The 21,651-nt window shown below is 32.7% G+C and overlaps 2 protein-coding genes across 5 annotated transcripts in view; one reads left to right on the top strand and one right to left on the bottom strand.

Annotated features, from left to right (window-relative positions):
- Window positions 1-786: 786 nt before the first annotated feature.
- On the bottom strand, window positions 787-17,949 carry LOC115888143 (protein tumorous imaginal discs, mitochondrial-like). 2 transcript variants are annotated; one of them, XM_030907738.1, is made up of 9 exons: window positions 17,711-17,949; window positions 17,297-17,499; window positions 17,112-17,233; window positions 16,915-17,050; window positions 16,614-16,755; window positions 16,392-16,550; window positions 13,350-13,543; window positions 12,611-12,824; window positions 787-1,142 (listed from the first exon to the last, which is right to left on the bottom strand). In XM_030907738.1, exons 1-9 carry the CDS (start codon window positions 17,865-17,867, stop codon window positions 925-927), a joined length of 1,545 nt encoding a protein of 514 aa, XP_030763598.1. In that variant the 5' UTR covers window positions 17,868-17,949; the 3' UTR covers window positions 787-924. The 2 variants fall into 2 exon arrangements, with proteins under 2 accessions (XP_030763598.1, XP_030763599.1); XM_030907739.1 differs by lacking the exon at window positions 787-1,142 and adding an exon at window positions 4,471-4,739.
- A 124-nt stretch (window positions 17,950-18,073) lies between these two features.
- The window catches only part of LOC115888134 (coronin-7), a 34,253-nt gene continuing 30,675 nt past the window's right edge, over window positions 18,074-21,651 (top strand). For all 3 annotated transcript variants that reach the window (XM_030907721.1, XM_030907719.1, XM_030907720.1), the window contains exons 1-8: window positions 18,074-18,380; window positions 18,726-18,934; window positions 18,992-19,149; window positions 19,312-19,548; window positions 19,602-19,756; window positions 19,811-19,923; window positions 19,983-20,190; window positions 20,253-20,397. In XM_030907721.1, coding sequence (XP_030763581.1) covers window positions 18,748-18,934; window positions 18,992-19,149; window positions 19,312-19,548; window positions 19,602-19,756; window positions 19,811-19,923; window positions 19,983-20,190; window positions 20,253-20,397 — 1,203 coding nt within the window. In that variant the 5' untranslated portion in view covers window positions 18,074-18,380; window positions 18,726-18,747. The remainder of the gene's footprint in view (window positions 18,381-18,725; window positions 18,935-18,991; window positions 19,150-19,311; window positions 19,549-19,601; window positions 19,757-19,810; window positions 19,924-19,982; window positions 20,191-20,252; window positions 20,398-21,651) is intronic.

Below are 21,651 nucleotides of genomic sequence, written 5' to 3'. Positions count from 1 at the left end.
GTTTTTCAAGTAAATAGAAATAACCCTTTATTTAGATGTCTATGCAAATAACCAATATATTTTATTTTGAAAATTAAGAAAAAATATATTTGGCTTAAATTTTGAGAACCACTGAACCTTTTTTGGATTTTCTTATCTTTCTACTATCTATGTTGCCATATTATGAAGATATTATGTTTTTAAGTAAAAATCAAACATTTTTTTTCAAAAATTCCAAATTTTCAGTTTTTTTTTCGCGAAAAAAAACTCATAGACGTATACCTGGGGTCGAAATATACTACTACCCCTAAAAATATTTGCACTTATTTAAGACTCACCCTGTATGTGAGTTTTACTTGATGGATTTGTTCTGTTATCCTTGGTCTTTAGTAAAATATAGCTAAGTATTAATAAAGTTAGATTTATGCCAGCGTTTCCACTTTTCAGATACTTATCCCATTTTTAACCAAAGTTTCAGTAAATAAGAGGTAACACGGCAACACCGCATAGTGCTACAAATAAAATGTGCACTGTATTAGAGAATTTTGTATTGAATCCAATTCTGTCCAGAAAAATAGGGTTTGCAATTAAAAAAAACTTAAGAACCATTACATTTTCTGTAACACAAAAATGTAATGATTTTTTGATACACCTCTTTTTATATCTTCGTGAACAACGCCAACTTCCTCGTACTACTGGGCCACCCTGTATGTATGATAAAAATTAAAAAGGACAATAAAAATTATTAAACTATATTTACTATGGTTTTTACCAAAGAAATTGTTAACAAAAATTAAAAGGAACAAAACTGAATAACAATATATTACAATAATAATATACCTATATATCTGCACTGTCAAAGCTTGTATTTTATTCTTAACATGTTTATAACCCTTTTGCGGAAATATTAAAACTTGACTTTGAACAACTGGTCGTTTTTTTGGCCTAATTTTGATTTCTTAATTTTTCGTTTTCTAGATCACTTTCGTCTCCTGCTTTTTCTTTATTTTTCTCTTTTACCTCCTTTCCCCTATTTTTATCAATGTCGTTATTTAAATTTGTAGATGTGACAGAAGGTGAAGAGGCGGTGTGCTTACCTTCCAGAGCTACCTTGATAGCTTCTAATAAGTCTTGTTTCCCCGATGTAGCGAACGCTTTCTTACCTGAAATCAATAAAGGTTCATAGAAAAATACAAATATATTAGACTAATTAAAAGACTATATTGCTAGTACCGCATTTACATAATGGGTGGAAAGTGTAGCCAAAGAAACAGGAATATCAATATTGCATAAGTCTATCCTTTTGGTTCAACAGGATTTTCGTGCGCACGCGCCGAATATAACGATCTGATTCAGAACAGTCAGACGCTAAATTGATTTAGGTGGTAGATAGAAACTCAGAAAACTACTTCTATTGGTTAGCATAAAATAAATCAACTAATCGCGAAGCACTTTTCACGCTTGCGTAGTTCAAAGCTGTCGAACGAAAAGGACCGACCTATTGTAATAGCAAAACATTTTCCGATGCACGTCATCAATCATATCGACATTGACATTGACAAGTCTATAAATCTGACTAAATGATTACACAAGTATACACGGTTTTGGACCTGAGCAACTAAAAGCAATTTCTAACATAATTTTTGGAGCTGAATCTAAATCAGCAGTCCATTTTTTAAGATTGGTTCTAGTTTTCGAAATATTCAATAAATTCATTATTTTACTATTTTTGACCGTTAACGGTCATTTATTGAATTAAACAATATAAATCAGAAATGAACAGAGGTTGAACTGAGTCTCTTATACTGCTTGGGATCTGTTTCACGGATTAGGGCCCAACAGTAATTGCTCATCATGCCTTCGTCCCAAAATCCTTGGTATCGCCTTTCGATTTTCGCTAGATCTTGGTGTAGCCGCTCTCCTTGCTCGTCGCTAGTGTCGCCTAAGTTTTGTGGAAAAAAACTCAAGATGTGAATGCAGAAAATGTATCTTGAGAGGCATTCGCGCTCCAATCTTGTGGTAATTTTCCAACAAATTGTCGATTACTTGCTTGTAATCCGGTGATTTATGATTACAGAGAATGTTGTGAACAACATTTTGAAACGATGCCCATGCTGCTGCCTCATCAAGCGTTAAACATTTTGTAAACGTTGCGTCAGCCATTAGTTTTCGAATATAATGTCCGATAAATATTCCTTCTTTGATTTTTACGTATGACAGTTTTGGAAACAACTTGGTTAAGTACTGGAAAGCCGGTCCTTCGCGATTGTGCGCTTTGACAAAGTTCTTAATAAGGCCAAGTTTAATGTGAAGAGGTGGCAGTAAAACGTCCTGTAGGTTTACAAGTGGTATCAACGTCGTCAACTGACCGTGCGTCAACTACCCGGGCCGTTATAAGAGCGCAGTGCTACTGCCATGCGCGAACTCGAAAACTAGAGCCAATCTTGACAAACGGATTGAAGATCTGATTTCAGGGCATCAAATAACGTCATTAATCGTTCTCATCTGCTCGGGTCCAAAAGTTGACCCGAATTTGTAAACTTGTGTTATTTGTCAAAAAATACTTAAATTTGTTGTATAATTTAAGATACCGAGCAGCTCTTCATTTTACTTTATAGAGCAAATTATTGTAACAAATATATTATTCAGATTAAAGCTGCAAACATTAGTTTAAACCGAATTTTATTATCGCTATGTTGGTCACATTGCGCCGTTTTCAGCAACGTTTCGATTATTATTTGACAATTATCCTAATGTCAGTTACTATTTTGTATAATATTGTGTTGTTGTTGAATTTTTGTGAGTAATTCTCGTTTTTTTGCCTATTTTCATAGTTTTTTTTTAAAAAATTGTACTTTTAAGCACAAACAGTTCTTTTAAGAACAAAATTTTCGATTTCTTGTATTGCATTTTTTAAAATTTGTGTGTTGAAAATATGCCGAAGCATTTAAACAGTCGAAGCATGACCGTTCCTGGCGAGCGTGCAGTGCGTGCACGCACGTAGGCGCAACATTTTGGAGGCGCAAAATCGAAGTGTCAATCAGTACTTTGTAACAAAAAACCGATACGCTTTCTTGTTAATAAACAAACACTTAAACATACATCATAGGATGGCAATCTGTCGGCAACACATTGATCTCATCTATTTATTTTTCATTTTATTGATTTTATGGAAAGCACTGTTCATTAAAATGTTGTATCCTATGTTATAGGACTTGTTTCTCTCTACAATTTCCTGTCTCACAATGTACCGTTTGTGTCGGGGAAGGGATCATAGTTTCATAGTTGTCGATTTTCGAAAGAAATCAGTACATGTATATTATTTCGTATATTTTTCATTTTATTGATTTTATGGAAAGCACTGTTCATTAAAATGTTGTATCCTATGTTATAGGGCTTGTTTCTCTCTACAATTTCCTGTCTCACAATGTACCGTTTGTGTCCGGGAAGGGTTCATAGTTTCATAGTTGTCGATTTTCGAAAGAAATCAGTACATGCATATTATTTCCGATTTTTAGTTTATTGTTTTTATGTATTTCATATAAAATGGGTCAGTTTTTTTCGTTAGGGTATTATTTTTGTTACTAAATATTTTTTGTTTGTTTTCTTTAATTAATAAATGTTTTTATACTTTACTTAGAATAGTTTTTTTACATTTCCAATTACATATTGCTCGTTTGTCGCAGAATATAAATTCTTTAAATTTTTGAGATTAAGATTAAAATATATAATTGATTTAAATATAAAAAGGGCGCACCAAAGAATGCTGCACCTAGGCGCCAGATACCCCAGGAACGGGCCTGAGTCGAAGCAAAGAGCTTGTAGCTTCCCTGATAAACTATTTTGAACGAGAACGTGACAATAAAGGTCCTTGACTGAAGTCAGAAAAGTAAGTTTGATTGATAAGCACATTACACATTATTACATTATTTCTACGTTAGTTTTTATTAAATTCTGTGATTATTAGAGTGTGCATTAATAGCGCCCTCTTGTTATTACCACTTATGAAGTTGTAAGATGTACATCAATCAATAAATAAATAAATAACCCATAATAACGCTTAGAATAATCTTCATAATGGACTAATTTTTGCCAATATGTATCAAGTAAAATAAGCTATAAAACAAATAAATCAATTAATTACTAAAGTATTAGTAAATTAAAAATAAAACGTAAAAATCTTTTAAAAATGGTATAATAAATATATTGTTCGTCACTTTTAAATTAAGATTCATCTCATAAATCCATCACAATCTGGCAGCGTTGTCGCCATCGCTTGTCACTCAAAGTTGATCACGTGCATCGGAAATTGTTTTGCGATTACCATATCTGGATTTTGTATACCTCCATCTCAAAAATTTGGCTTTAATTTCTGTTCCTCACTAGCAATATATAGTCTTATGATATATTTGTTAAATACAAACCACAAAGATTTGGAATGTCAAGGCGGGTTTACAAAAATAAAAAAAGCAAAAGTAAAGGCCTCTAAAATTGAAATAAGTTATATATTTCTTATAATACAGACAACATTCAACAAAAATATAATCTTCAAGATTATACCATAGTTCCTAGTTTTATATCACGATTCGCGCAAAAAATAATCACAATTTTTGCCTAAAATTATCGTTTATTTAAAAAAATCTACGTATTTTAGCCGAATATCGCGTTCTTTATCCTTTTAAGAAATCCCTCTTTCTCTTCTGACTGACTGGATTGAGCTTCGGAACCGGAATAGGGCATATCGTTTGGTCCTTTAGTCCCTGTCAAAGAAAAAGTGGTTTTAGTCAATTTTCTGATTTATGTTTTGTGAGAAAAATGTTAAATGTATGTTTTAGACAGAGACAAAGGACCGAAACTGTGAAAAAAAAATATAAAAAATTCAAATGTCTACAGACATTAAAGCTGTACGCACACTGGTGCGATCACGACCGCGATCACGATCTCAACGCGGCCGCGGCCAAAAGTTGCTGAAGAATACATATGGGCCGTTTCACATTGGCGCGATCGAGTTTTGGAGACGAACCGGCCTGGCGGCGTTCTATTCTGCGGTGGCGATCAGATTCAACTTGTCGAGTTTGATCGCGTGATCGCGACCCAACTGATAGGAATTTTCCGTTATTTTGTGTGTTTTTTCTTGTTGCAATTTAGAAATGGAGTTAACAGAGAGTAGCTAACTAAGGCTGTAAAAATACACCAAATTATATATGATTTATCCGATCCAAGTTATAAAAATAATAGAATTAAAAATAAAAAGTTTGAGACAAAATTGAAGTTGCAATTGGATTGGATAGTACAAATGTATACATTTTTATTGTTTAAGTTTAAATATTGTAGGTAAATATTTAAGAATGATTTTTTTCCGGTATATATAATTCACATTTTTAATTTGTATCTATGTATACTTACAGGATGGCGCAGTACATATAGGTACGGCCGTGAACGTGAACGCGTTGGTGTGTGCTAGAATGATCGCTCATGTTATCGCTGCCCTGATCGTGATCGTGATCGCGGCCGTGATCGCACCAGTGTGCGTGTAGCTTAAGTGTCAAATTCAACGAGTGTATGTACGAGTGTTGCTCGATATATAATTACTTAAAAGGTATTACTTTTTTATATTACTTGCAACGTTCAAAAAATTGTTTAAAAAATTATTTGTGACGTTTGAAAAAAATTGCATGTTCTATTCTGAGTAAAAATGTACTTTTTGTACCTCGCTTGTAGCGTCTGTCAAACTGTCAAACATACAGCCTCGTCATAAAAAGTATCATTTTTACTCCTAATAAAACAATATACTATTCCGTGCACTTTATTGTCGATATGCCTAAATAAAATTAATTTTTATATTTCCAATGCTCTAATTTCTATTTTACAATGCAAACAGTCAGAAGATCTATATGAGGCATTTTCAGGAATAAAGCTTCATTCAGAACCTCGTAATTAGTGAAATAAATTAGAGGTTTCAGTTAGCGTAGAAGTTTGTTCCTCTACTTTCAATATAAGCATTCAGAACATCAAACTTAATGGTAGTAATTTTCAATTAGTAAGCTTCTTTCAGAACCTCGCAATTAGTGGAATAAATTAATGGTTTCAATTACACTTTAAACTTTTTAGTTTACGATCATTCGCAATATTTAAAAAACACAATTAAAATTAATAGAATATCCTAGCAACAGCTTGCGCTAGTCAGTTGTATCCGTAGAGAAAGCCTAATATATAGCTTATAAACAATCAACTTTCGATTTCTAACCATAAACAAAGACCAAAATGACATTTATCGCAAATTTTGAAGTATAATAATTAATGGAAAAGTTAAAGGTTTGTCAACTTTTTCTACTAACTGAAAATGTCTACCACTAATATTGACGTTCTGAATGCTTACATCGAAATTAAAGGAACAAAGGTCTATAATAACCCAAGTAGCAAAAAGAAATTCTAAAATGACTGAATTATTTTATAACAGTCGAATAGCGTTGTCTTAAGGACTGCTTCATTTTATTAAGCGTTTGGTTTCGACCATTCTGTTTTTTAATAAAAGTTGTCATATTAAACTATTTTCTAGTGGTTTTTACAACGTATCCTATAACGCATTAAACGATAATTTCTTTTAGTATGATATAATACTTAATAAGACAATGCTATATGATAACAAACATATTATTTTATTAGACTCTTATACCCACCATGTAAGAGTTCTATAATATTCATATAACTAGTAGTCACAAGATCATATAATAGTTACTTAAACGTGTCTTATTAAAGTTGTATTACGTTGTATGATAGAATGTTTTATTGCGTTAAACTACGGTGCTGTATACAACACCGTTATATAGCTATATACAAACAACACAGTTATATAGCTATATATGATAAAATTGTGATTAACAAAATAAATTCGCTATAATATCTGCATTATAAAACTGGTAATGTATAATATAACCTCATTTTAAATTAAATGATATACCTAGTTATTTATTTTGTTATTGTTGTTGTTGCAAAAGTAATATCTAGGTACGAGTATAATCAATCACAGCTATTATGAATTCTGGACAAAGTTGGAAAAAAGTTAACAAACGCAGTGGTAGTTATAAAGAGCATGTAAGAAAAAGCTCCTCGAAATTACGGCAAATAATCCCGAGAATTCCCTGGGTTCTCAAAAGCCAAAATCTCTCGGGTTGTCTGGCTTGTTCAAAGCATGGTTGCCAATTTGATGTAAAAGTTTTACTGTAGTAATGTTTGTATTGTTTTGTTGTTGTTTTTCCAAGTCCTTAGGTTACCGCTCACTCGTCGGGCACGCATGAAATGCATTGCGTGCATGAATCCATGAAAATCTGATCACGTTTGTTAGTTTAAATACTAATCAAATGAGATTTGGCAACATCTATTTGTCACAAATCTCAATATGTCCAAAATATTCTATAGTGCCTGGAAATTCTGCGTAATGATAGATATTTATCTTATACCGTTTTATTTTACCACAAAGACTTATTTAAGGGATTCATTTATAATAAAATGGTTGCATTATAATTCGCCATGTTTAAGGCAGAATTTTTGTATGGCCTATGGCCGCCATTATATGAAGCAAAATTAAAAACATCAAAATAAATTGTAAAATGTTTTTTTTGAGAACTATTTTGTGATAAGATTCCCACATACAGTAATAAACTGTTTAATTAAATTAAAAACAAGAATTTTTGAAAATTTTATTTTATTTTATTGTTTAAATTTATACGTAAACCTAAATCGAAATTAAAGCGCTTTAATTTTTTGCCAAATACATACCTAATCTACCAGTAAAATTTTCGGCGCAACAAAAATTTTCCCTACTTTTCAAACCCTATTAATGATTTTTTATATTACATATTTGTTGTACCTTTTGGCTCTACCCGCCATTTTCACCGTCGAGTAAAGTCTCCTTTTTAACAATCCACATCCTCTAGATTCATTTTACGACACGCTTAAAATATAATTTGCTCCTAATATTCATCGGTAAAAAATAAAATACTCTTTTACCTCGCTAAATGATCAAATGTTTTTATTGTTCTGTTTCTTAGATGTGACCACGTAATACACAATAAAACTAGTTTTATAATAGATATATAACGCTATGTAAAATAGTTGCATAAGAGTTGTATACCCTTTTTATAGAACTTCTATACTACTAAACGGTTGTATAAAAATGGGCCTTTTTTGGTTGTAAAGCTATCATATTACGGTCATATAGCACGTTATATGAATTGATGTATCCTATAAAAATTATCACATAGCTGTTTATACAGCCTTTATAAAATAAAATTTGCTACTTGGGAATAAATAAATAATAAATAACGCTTTATTGTACAAAAAGCCAAAATAGCTTCATCGACAAAGCATTTACAAAACAAACAAAAGCACAAAAAATATACAAATAAAAAAAATATTTGTATATTTTTTGTCTACGCGAATTGAAACCACTAATTGCGAGGTTCTGAATGAAGCGGTAAAAAAAGACGACAAACTTTTTACTTTTCCACTAATAATTATACTTCAAAATTTGCGAGGAATGTCATTCTGGCTTTTTATTATCATCCGTCAGGAGAAATTGTAGTTAGAACTAAAAAGTTTATTGTTTTATAAGTAAATTATTAGGCTTTCCTTATGGATACCACTGACTACAGCAAGTTCTTGCTAGGATTTTCTATTAATTTTAATTGTCTTTTTTAGACATTGTGAATTGCGAGGTTCTAAATAAAGCGTAATAATTCAGTAAATTATACAAGGTTATTTTTAACAGTATATAACCACATAACAATCTTATTCTAGTCCTACTATTGTTGGGCTTATACCGGGTTTACGCTAAGTTAAGAAATTTTTAATGAAACTTTTTAAAGTACTGGATTAGATCAGGCTAACTATCAACTTTGAAACTGTTTTGCTAAGCCCTCTTTAAGTTATTTGAAAAATTAGGTCCTTAAAAAAGTACCACAGAACCATCAGTGATTTAAAGTGTACGACATTGAACGAGCAACGTCGATCAAATTTTTATTTGATGGAAAGCTACTTCCGCCAGAGTATCATTTAATCATGGCGATTTTCTCTTTAATTGAATATTTCATGGCAAAAAAAAATGTTTTAGACTTCAACGTTACGAAAACCTAGCAATGTAATTTTTTTCAAGTAATTTAAAAACGGCTTAGTGGAAGAGTTTCAAAGTTGACAGGGTAGCCTGATCTATTCCAGTACTTTAAAAAAGTCCATTAAAAGTTTATTCTAAAATCAATAGGGGAGGCAATAAACTACACCCTTAAAACATGGGATTTACTATATTAGGCCAGCAAGCCAGGCTAAAAATAAGGCATTACCTCCGAATTCTTGACACCCGCACCGATTGATGTGAAATTTTAACAGTGAATAGAGATATATGTAAGAGAAACAAAGTTACATAATAGCGAAACCTTCCGTTTTATCGCAAAACTCATATAAAGCAAAAATGAAGTTTTTGGAATAACGAATCGATTCATTTTCGATCATATTCATTTTCTTTGAAAAGATTTTACGGTAAAAGGTTGCAATTTAGTTTTCGAAAAAATCACATTTACAGAGTGATAACTCGGCTATTATTACACCTACGGTAATCAAGAAAAAACGAGTTGTTTAGTTATTCCAAAAGCTACATTTTTGCCTTATATAGGTTTTGCGATAAAACGCAAGGTTTTCGAGTTATTTATAAAAAATTGCAAAATATGCAGTTTTTAGATGAAAAATCAACATTTTCAATCCTAAATAACTAAGAAAATATTAATTTTCTGAAAAAATGTTATAGAACATTTTTTGCTTAGAATTCATCCCTTTATTGATTTTTGCAATTAAAATGGGTGATTTATTTTTCCCCCCGAGAAGGGGTGGCACTTCCCCACGAGAAGGGGTGAAAGCGCACATCGCCACTATGTAACTTTTGTTTCTTACATATATCTCTATTCAGTGTTAAAATTTCACGCCAATCGGTGCAGGTGTTCAGAATTCGGACCCTAAAACCCTCGCTTACTGGCCTATAATCATTAACTCCTACAAAAAAGACAAAGTGCTAAAATTAAAAATGATGCTAACGTCACGGTCTGTGGGCCTAGCGATTCTAACACGAATTCGGCAAGACAAAGAAAGAACGTCTCTCTTTCCTTGTTTAACTACGAAATACTCGAAAGCTGAAACGCGCAACCGCAATCACGAAAACCTCGGAAGCATTCGGATCCTACACGGAGAGTTCGGTTTTGTTCGGCGAGAAGCGCTTTGCGGGAATTTTGAACATTATGAATAATTATTTGACCTTAATGAGTATTTTTTGTATGATTTAAAAATACAGAAATGCTGATGAGTTTTTAACTTTGTTTTTAAATAGGACCATAATTTACTCTGCTATTTATAAAAGTCCATCAGCGGTAAAGATCAGCTGAGTTTGACGTAAACCGCGGTTGCGCGGTTCAGCTTCCGAGTATTTTGTCCTTAGAGAAGGAAAGAGAGACTCTCTTTCCTTGTCTAGATAGACGCCGCGTTTGTTTTTGTTAGGTCAATGAATTCGCTCGATTTTATCGATTAGCTATTATTGAACGGACTATTTGATGTCTTTTTTGTACTTTTAACAAATTTAGATAGTGTAGTGTTTGTAGTGTTTTATATGTTGTTCCATAATTGTGTCCCAGGTTAATTTTATGCTAGCGGTACAAAATTGCGGGTGTTTCGGTTTCCCAGAGACAAAAAACTTCGCAAAAAATGGTTAACTGCAATTCCTCGCAAAAATTTGGGCCAAATAACAATAATCTGGTTTTTGAGATGGTGAGTGCCATTTTGAAAAGGAGGATTTTATTTGTGAAATTTCCCAACAGGATACAAAAACCGGTGAGATCGTTTCAGTTAATTTAGTTAATGCCTCGATTAAAAGAAACTAGCGTACCAAGTAAATTTCCGAATTGCCCCAAATATTTATCAAAAAAGATATCATATCGGAAAAGCAAAGACGAAAAATTTAACGAATTAAATCAAATTCGTTTTCAGCAAGCAATTGAACAAAGCAAACAAGAAGATTTAACACATATGAAACTTACGAGTTTTACAACTTTTGAGGAACTTAAACCATTATTTCAGTCTTTTAATTTAACTTGGTTGGTTTTTCATTACTAACGAGAATGGCTTATCCATATTCAAAGTAGAATACACTCCGGGGCCTACAATTACTTGGGCTGTTGTAATTGCCGATAACTTAAAAGTAAATACATATTTATATGGTCAGGTAATAACTTCAGAAGTAAATAATATAAAGACTCCTTTTTTTTCCAGTAATTTGGACGAAATAGGAAATTTACTTGATACAATTGTTTGAATTGTATCAAGAACTTTATATCCAATTTACCTAAAAACCTAAAAATAGAGGATGAAAATTTGTCACAAGGAATTGAATTTATTTCTGATCAACTAAAATTGTGAACATTAGCAAAAGAACGCTATAGATATTCTACCAGCACTATGGTTTTTTGTTCAATTTTACTTGCTTTGGTTGCCATACTCACTCTGTAAAAACCATTCTTCATATTTTACTGAGTTGTATTTCCAATACACTAATTAAAAACTACTGTGGTAAAAAAATGACCGCTTAGGTAAGGGTAATAAGAAAAAAATCAAAACCTACTTAAAATCAATGTATAGAGTATAGAGTTAGCTAACTACTATAGATGCAAACTTCGGAAAATCAAAATTTGATTCGAAAAATTCAATCATGAATTGCATGATGCCTTACTAAATATAATTTATTAATGTTATGGTATCTTGCTGTCTGAGAATTCCAAAAATAAGCATTCTTAAATTTAGATTCTACCTAGTGTATTTCGAACAGTTAAGTGCACGTACATATATATTTATTACCTATACCTGCTTACGTACTTAACTACCATTTAAATTGTTTGTGTTTTTTTATAGATCCTTGCTGTTATTATATGTTTAGATTTATTATTACATTAATCCCTAAAGCTATACCTAAATCGTATAAATCGACTTCAAACATAAAAAACAACACAAAACCCCTTAGAACCATTTAGAACTCGTAGGCCGACGGTCGATGACGTCACGCGGTAGCACTTTGTCTTTGGTATTATAGGAGTTAATGCTATAATGTCCTGTGCCGATATTGTATAACCAGGTTTAAAAAAAAATAGTAGTTTTCGAAAAACATACAGAAATGGGATGAAATGATTTAAGATTTTTTCAACTACTAAATTTATTTTTTCTTTAAAACTATGACCACTAGATAGATATTTGACAGACAAACACACTACCAACAGTTATTTTAGCTTCTACCTCGAGAAATGGCTGCTATTGGTTAAAAAAACGAAAAAAAAATATTTCACCTAGATGGCGAAAAATTTATGTATACTTATGAAAAAATAAAAAAGAAACAACTTAAAAAAATAATCTTAAAATTCAACCAATAAATTCACATCTTTAAATGTCAAATTTGACAGAAATTTAACCCACATTAGTACAATTTAAGACAAAAACTATCACCTCAAAGTCAACCTAGTTTCACCTAAAATTATTTAAAAAAATCCATATGATGGGGGCTTTATACGTGACCCTGTATATCAACCAATAACATACACTTACTTACCATCTTTTTTATAGCTAACACCTAAAATTTGCCCGGGAGTGTCGTCTTCCAGTTCAGCGTAAGCTTGCATAAGAGCCTTCTGTTTCTCGTTGAGCCTAGTTGGAGCCTTAATTTTTAGCGTCACATAGTGATCACCGTGACCATAACCGTTCACTTTCTTCATGCCTTTGCCGCTTAGCCTGATTCTGGTATGCGATGAAGTGCCAGGTTTAATCTAATATTGAAAAAATAGAAAAATATACAGGGTGGTCCGAACTGTAAAAATAAGTAAAAAAGTTAAAGTAAAATGCTTAGTTTCGGAGATACAGGGTGTAGAAGTTTCATTTTTATTTCGATTTTTTCCAAATAATTTCTGAACTAATGTCAATATTTGGATGAAAATTGGTGTTTAGGAGTTTTTTCACACGAGAAATTTAATTTTCACTTCAATATGATTCCTATTTGTAGGGGGCCTACCTACATGTATTTTAATTGTTTTTATGGGAGGGGGTTAAAAATTTTAAAAAATCGTAACTCCAAAATTACAGTAGCTAGCGAAACGCGGTTTTCAATTTAAGATTAGGAATAATATTTGCAACAAAATAACATCAAAATCAGTCAAAGTCGCAGTTTTTGAGATAAAAAAAAATTGGAAAAATTCCTTTACTTTAGAACTGCCTATCAACTTTTTATTAACATATTTTAGTATGGGCGGCTATACGTGCCTCCCGGCGCCAATTTTTTAGTAAAAATATTTTACCTGTATGACGTGATCTTCATATAATCCTTGAATTTTAATGCTACCACCTAACAAAGACTGGGCAATTGAAATATCAGCTTCGGTGTGTACATCAGGGCCGTCTCTTTTAAAATAGTCAGATTTGTCAACTCTAAATGTGACAAAAAGTTCTTTGTTGCCTACTGACATTCTTACAGTCTGTCCATCTTCGATTCCTAATAATTAAAAAATGGTTTTACAAGAAGAAATATTGTATGATAGAAAAATAAAACAGTGTCATGGTAGTTCGTAAAATGATCATGGATAATTATTTTTGTCTTGGCGACCACAAGAAAACATATCTAACACAACGTTTCGACCAATTCTATATACCAACTTTATTTTAAATATTTTACGCTATATACCATACGATCGAAAAAAAAAACGACGTCGTAGAAGGCTCGAGAACAACAATCGGTAATAATTTTGGCTAGGTCAAGACGTCACTACTTGCCTCGTACTCTTCTTACTCTTTACTCGTTCTCTTTACTGCCTTTGGCCTTAAGAAGATTGAAATCTATTTTTATATTGTGTATAATGTATACCGTACTGGCAACTGTTAATTTTGGGTCAGTATTTACATGTGTGGAAGTAAATCGCGTAGAGATCTTATTAAGGAAGGTGCCCGGTGGCGTAGAGATCTCTAAGGCTCTCGTCTACCAATCTGAAGGTAGTGGGTTCGAATCCCACACCCGGCATTTCATCAGCCGACTATTTTTATTAAAATATAAATAATTTGGGTACCTAGGTCGACTCAGCCTTAAATGAGTACTTGGGATTCATAATCCTGAGGTAATAATAGGCGGTTGAAGCGTAGTGCTAACCACATTACCTTCCTTGTATACCGAACGGCTTGTCCCTGACTGTAGTGTCGTGGCCAGGGAATTGCACCAAGACATATAACGATACCGGGCGGGGCTACGGACAGCCTCAACCTTGGGGCACCGGGGGGCACCCCATTGTATTTTACCCCTTACCTTCTACATGCGGGGCTCTGTAGAAGTGGACCGACTGTCCCTAGCGACTCATAGGAACACTATGAGATCTGGTAATAATAGTAATAAAAACATCACCGGTGAAGCTGTGGGGAAACTCCCTAGCGACACTGGGAACAGTAACAATGAAAGTTCCAAGGGGCCAAACCCAAAGAGAACTACAGGAGAGAAAAGTGGCACAAGTCTGACACTTGCGTGAGACCATCCTCCGCAAGTGGCATACAAGCTACCACCTCCTCCAAGGGTCGGGAGCCTACCTCCTACCTCTAAACCCAACAGGCGACACAAGCTACCGTTTCGTCTACCCGGCCTGGGTCGTAGCTCCTCGACTGTGAGGGACACGGGTCTCCGTATGAAGTCCTGGGACTGTATGATGAGTTATAACTCAAGAAAGGGGGACACAATAGATCTCTAAGGTCGCAGAGATTAACCCCCCTCCCACTTATTCTATTATATTCTATTCTATACCAAACGGCTCTAGTATGGCAAGCTGTACCTTGCTACTCCCAAGGCATTAAACGCTATACACGGGAGCTATTATATTATTATATTTACATGTGTGGAAGTAAATCGCATAGAGATCTTATTAAGTCGGAGTGAGAGAAATATATAATATAATAGCTATCAGGTAAAGTAAAATGACGATCGCAAACTGCTTATTTTTAAAAGATTTTTTTTCTAAAAGATAACTACATAAAATCATTAGATATGATTCTGAGCATCTGAAAATGGAATTATAAGAATATCGTTAGGGTGTCCATTTTTTTATAACGAGAAAACGTCAGTAATCGCGATAATTTAAAAACTCAACTTTTTAACACAATACACGCCATAACTTAAGAACTTAAGAAGCACTTTAGATATTAAAACTTTTTTTATTTTATTTTGAAAATCGTGTCTTTTACAATATGTTTAAATAAGAAAAATTCGATAAGGTTGTTTTTTTCCATTCAAAAATTTTAAACAACCCATCCATTTACTTTTAGTGCATAGCAATTTTCAGCAATTGTGTAACTTTATTATTTATAAAGATTTTCACATACTGTCTGCGAAGAAAACATAGCAGACATATTAAGAAAGTTTTTGAAAAAACTACAATCAATTATTTCTAATAGATCTCGAGATATCAATTTTTAAAATTAGAGTTCTAATAGCGCGACCACTGTCGAACACCAACTCCACTTATTTTTACCAAAAATGCAAGTGTTTCGAACTTGCACTTAAAAATCTTCAAGCAATAGGGAAAATTACAGCGACTCGTTAATAAATAAACAAATAAAGTATCAAGAGACATAATGAAATCGTGAAGCTGAACGAACGCATGATGACACCTCTCCCTACAACGACAGAGGTACTGATTGGGTCGACCGGTCGACTGCGACAAATCTGCTATATCCCCCCTTCCTATAATTAATGTTCATTTTTGACAAGTTTTATGTCAGTTTTTAATAAATGACATCTAGATATTGACCTCGCCAAAATTATTATCGATTGTCATTACTCAGCCGTCTTTGACGCCGTTTTTATTCGATCATAAGGTATAATTTAGAAAAAATATTAAAAATAATACACTTTTGGTATTTTTGTGTCGCATATTCAACGGGGACGTGCATATGGGTTATCACTGGAATATTTTTTTTTAAAAAAGTATGTACGCCACTGATTTTGTGATTGCACATGATTTTTGAAACACCCTGTATAAGGTCTTTTCATTGATATTATTTATTTTATTTTGTGCAGAAATCCCAGTTTAGAGAGAAATTTCATTTCTTTATATGTATTTTTCTAACCAACAATGCCCACCCTAAATTTAGTAAAAAAATTAAATATCACTATAAAATTTACTATGTATACTTATAGTTGTACTAATTTTACATAAATAATTTCTTCTAAATTTATTTGTGTGAATGAAATGACATATAATGGTTAGCTCCAAAGAAATCCTCATTTATAAGCATTTCAAAGGCCACTGCGACGCCTTTTTTCTTGATTGTATGTATGGTACCTAAAGAAACTATAAAATACTCACCTGCTGGTACAGGAATTGTAATTGTCTTTCTTTGCACAGTGGAACCTTTGCCTTCACACTCTACACACTTATGCTTAATATACATTCTAGTTCCTTGGCAATATCTACAGGTAGACCTCATTATAAACGGACCAGTTGTGATACTTTCCATGCCAGTTCCTGTTAATAAAAAATAAGTAGATTATTAAAAATTTTAAAAACAAATATATTTAGAATATTTACCATTACAAAAAGTACATTTTGTAGCCTTTGTACCAAGCTCACATCGACTTCCTTTACATTTTGGACAAGTATCAACAACGTTTATAGTAACATCCTTATTAGTTCCCCTTGCGGCTTGACTAAAGCTTACTCTAAGAACTACCTACAATTCAGAGAAAAATAAAGTAGTTATACATATATATGTATATAATAAACTAATAGCTATGTATATAATCTGTATTAATATTACATAAATAACCATAAGATTTTCTATTCCTATATCATAAAAAGAATATACTCTTAATATTAATAAGTGAGTTACCTCTTGTGCTTCTCCAAAACCAAAACTGCTATCGGCAAAATCCTCAAAGGAAGAACCCTTTCCAAAACCACCAGTACCAAATATCTTTCTAAAAAGTTCTTCAGGATCTATAGTTGACTGATACTGCCAATGCTGACTACAAGTTTAAAAACTTCAATATTAATTATTATTTAAAAAAATTATATTATTTTTCTTGCCTAAATCCTTGAGGTCCATGCGCTTGACCAGTACTCTCTCCCCTACCGCCCATTCCACCCATCTGATCCGATGTAGCACCCCAAGTATCATATTGTTTTCGTTTACCATCGTCAGCTAAAATCTGAAAACATAAAATTTAACAGATAAAAACATGGATAAAAATGACTTGTTTTAGTAATAGCACCTCATATGCTTCTGAAGCTTCTTGGAACTTCTTCTGAGCTTCAGGATCGTTCTTGTTTACATCTGGATGGTACTTTTTAGCTAATTTGTAGTAAGCTTTCTTTATTTCGGCAGGAGAGGCGTTGCGTCCAACACCTAATATTTCATAATAATCTCTCCTGGTATTTAGCAACGCCGAATTTGTACGAAAAGATCTAGAAAAATCTAAAACAAGCACAATCTTATAGCATTTAAGTAGATCATTAACGACTAGTAAAATCTAATTTATTTGAGGTTATGTTCGATTATCTTTAAATTATATTTGACCTACAACTCAGGTAGTTGTATAGGGGACCAGTAGAAGCCCTAAGTAAAGAACAGACACAAATTTTGAACTCTGCCAGTGTGAAATAACAACAATGATGTAATTACTTACCCTTTTGAGAAGGCTTGTTCAAATCAAATGTAAGTGTACTGACATTACAATTCAGACACTTGTGGAGATATCTAATGTTTTTAGAGGCTTGTGGGGCTACGAATACGCAAATCTGTCGAGTACTTAATATACCGAAAAGGCTCCGGCAGTTCGCCATATCCCTTTAAAAAATTTGTTGACAGAAAAGAAAGATTGAAAAATCAAAGGTTAACTTCACAACTTCACTTCGCCATTTGTCAATAATGTCAACATTAGCGACATCTTGTTCAAAATTTTAGAATTAGTATGATATCATTTCATTTTCTCTCTTTTTATTTTTTTTGAATTTATTTTCTTTCTTGATTATATGAGGTAATAACAACGGATATTATGGACATATTTCCAAATTAATATACAACAGCTATTATTTCATTTAATATTAATGAAATTGTAGCCGTGCGTTTTATAAATTTTGGGAGTTAGAAAGAGAGAGATATATTTCGATTTGCAGTGTTTTCAAAATATGTCATATATGTGTCATTCTCATTGTTTTCTTGTCAATGTCGGTAAATCGGAGGGTGGAAGTTATTTGGGCGTTTTTTAAAAATATTTAATTTAAATGCACGAATTTTTATGTTACATGCACAACAGTTAGTTTTGTATATTAAATTAGAAGTCTGATCTAAGCAGAGTAAGTACCTAAGCAATAAAGAGACTGTTTTAATTGAGAATAAAAATCCATTGCTTTTGTAAGGGTGTGAAACCCTCTTTCCGGTCTTTGTATGTAGTCAAATAAGCATATTTGTAGTTAAGCACCATTTTATTTATAATTAAGAATACTTGAATACAATCACCCACCTATTTGACTACCTGCAAAGGCAATTTCTTTGTAATTACAGTTAGACTTTTTTTGTTGTATATTATAAAGAGATTAAATTTGTTGAGGTCAAATCACTTGTTTGTCTCTGAAACTATTATAAAGTCTCTCTAGCGTTGCAATTGTATTGTTTTTTTTTATAAGCATTACTGTTTTTAGACCAAACTGACTAAATAACAAAATGGCTTGGCGATTCAAAGCTTCTAAATATAAAAATGCTGCACCTATTGTCCCCAAACCTGAAACATATGTTAGGGACATTACTGTAGGTTCATATCAGACCTATGGCAATAACATTGCAGCTTCTGCCAAGTTTATGGCCTTCAATTGGGACCATGCTGGTTCTAGCTTAGCAGTTTTACCTATTGGTATGAAGTATTTCACGCATGATAGACTTCTGTTATTGATATTTTCTGTATTTTTAGATGATTGTGGGAGAAAAAGCAAACTTATGCCTCTTTTACATGCTCATTCAGATACAGTGACAGATCTTGATTTCTCACCTTTTCACGATGGTCTTTTAGCAACAGGATCTCAGGATTGTTTAGTGAAGATATGGTGCATCCCTCCTGAAGGATTGACTGTAAGTTTTAAATCATTACTATCTTGATTGTGAATTTTGATTAGGATCAAATGGTGTAAAAATGAGATATTTTTTTTTAACTTTTTGCTCTTTTATGGGGTGTCGCAATTTTTACATCACGTGGCTCTAGTTTTTTTTTAATTTATAAATATATTTTTATAGGAATCTTTAAGCAATGCAGAATGTGTTTTCTCTCATAAACAAAGGCGTGTTGAAACTGTAGGCTTCCATCCAACTGCAGATTTCCTGTTACATTCTACATCATATACTACCTTAACTCTATGGGATTTGATATCTGAAAAAGAACTCTTTTCTAATAGCGATCACGACGAAGTTATACAAAGTGTTAGTTGGAAAAGGGATGGAACATTATTAGCTACTTCATGCAAGGATAAATTGGTAAGTAATCTTGATAAAACAGAAGTTGTAAGTTAAAATTTACATAAATTTAGGTAAGAATTATCGATCCAAGATCAGAAAATCCTTGTGTAATGCAAGCAAACAGTCATCAGAGTATTAAAGACTCTAGAGTTGTATGGCTAGGAGACCAGGATAAAATTTTAACCACTGGATTTGATGCACAAAGGCTTAGACAAGTTATAATTAGGTAAAAATCAAAAATAAAAATAATTTTTAAATAATGCCCTTATTTTTTTTAAAGGGATTTAAGAAATTTTAAAGAAACTGAGAAAACATTGGAACTAGATTGCTCTACGGGCATTTTAATACCTTTATATGACCCAGATACTGGAATGTTGTTTTTGGCTGGCAAAGGTAATGAACACTAACCAAAAAATCCATAGAAAACAATAAAAATATAATTTTTGTTTTAGGTGACACGACTATTGGTTATATGGAAGTGTCGGATCGAGAACCTTACCTTATTGAAGGTATCAGACATTCCGGAGAACAAACAAAAGGAGTTTGCTTGATTCCCAAACGAGCCTTGAATGTCATGCAAGGTGAGGTAAACAGGATCATGCAGCTGACAAGTAGTTCTGTTATACCTGTAACCTATCAGGTACCAAGAAAAACTTACAGGTACAATGTTATTAATGTACTATTAATAAATTATGTGTTTTAATTTTTATTTCTTATTTTAGAGATTTTCATGCGGATATTTTTCCGGATACTCCAGGTTACAAGACTGATTTGACAGCGGACCAATGGATTCAAGGTGTCAATAAGGCGGTGCCTAAATTTAGCTTGGATCCTGCCAAGAGAGAAAAGGGGGAGGAACCTATAGTGGTAAGTTATTCATACAGTCATTTATATTATTATTTTTATTGTTAAATAATTTATTAAAAAAATGTACACCTATCACCTTATCGGTTTTACGTCACATGTCAAACCTGTCACTTGTCAAATCGGTCTTACGTCATCTGTCATACGATTTTTTTTTCTTTTTCTTTAAATTTGACAAAAGATTTTAAAAATAATTTTATATGCTACAGCATACTTTACCTATAGGCTTGGTGCATTCTCCGCCGGTGCTGCCACCATGCATCGGAGAATATCGTAAACAATCGGTATCTGCAAATACACGGATTTAAATAGCGATTATACGAAAAAAACTTTATATAATTATTCTAAAAGTGGTAGGAAACATAATTTGTGAAAATTATAAAAATAAAATAAAAAAGTTAATATTTTGATATTTTGGAAGGTCTAACTTGTATTATAATTTATTATTGAAGCTAATAAAACTAACTAAACCTAACACAATCCCATTGGTCAGATTTGAATTTTAAACCAATTAAACTCCGAGTGTCATACGCGAGTATGGAATGTAAGACAGTGCCATTATGCACTTACGGAATGTACTTGGTAATTATGCTTGCAGCAGAAAGTAACCCCTGGCTATAGCTAATCTTGCAAGAGTAGCTGTGGCTCCGTCACTGAGGCCATCGCTTCGTGAACGAGAGGTGCGTGGTTCAAATCTCACGCTGGACCATAACTTTTTTATTTTTTTTACAACTGTTTTTATTTTTTAAAAAAAGCTGTAAATATTTAATAGCATTCAAAATATGGATTGCGTTGGTTTCACTCTTTTTGGTGGGGTTAGATTGATTATTTGGTGGAGTTAGTTGCGTTGGTTAAGATGGTTATTTGGTGGGGTTGATTGCGTCGGTTAGGTTAGCTATTTGGTGGGGTTGATTTGGTTTTGGTTGAAATGTTCTATAACAAAGCGTTAATAGTAATGTCTAAGGTACATTCCGTAAGTGCATATGGCACTGTCTTCTTACATTCCATACTCGCGTATGACACTCGGAGTTTAATTGGTTTAAAATTCAAATCTGACCAATGGGATTGTTAGATGCCGTATATATGTACGGAATGTATAAATGCCTACGGTAGCGAGCATAGTTTTACGCACAGGTTTTGCTAGTGGCGACATAACTTGGGCTATTTCGGCTATAACGAAATTTTTTGAAGGTACATAGTTGTAATTTTAGAAGTTATTCATAAAAAATGTAAGCACTAGTTGATTAAAAAAGAGTA

The sequence above is a fragment of the Sitophilus oryzae genome, unplaced genomic scaffold, assembly GCF_002938485.1.
Source record: "Sitophilus oryzae breed Bouriz unplaced genomic scaffold, Soryzae_2.0 scaffold_684_pilon_pilon, whole genome shotgun sequence".
NCBI classification, from domain to species: domain Eukaryota; kingdom Metazoa; phylum Arthropoda; class Insecta; order Coleoptera; family Curculionidae; genus Sitophilus; species Sitophilus oryzae.
This window is presented reverse-complemented; position numbering and strand designations above follow the sequence as displayed.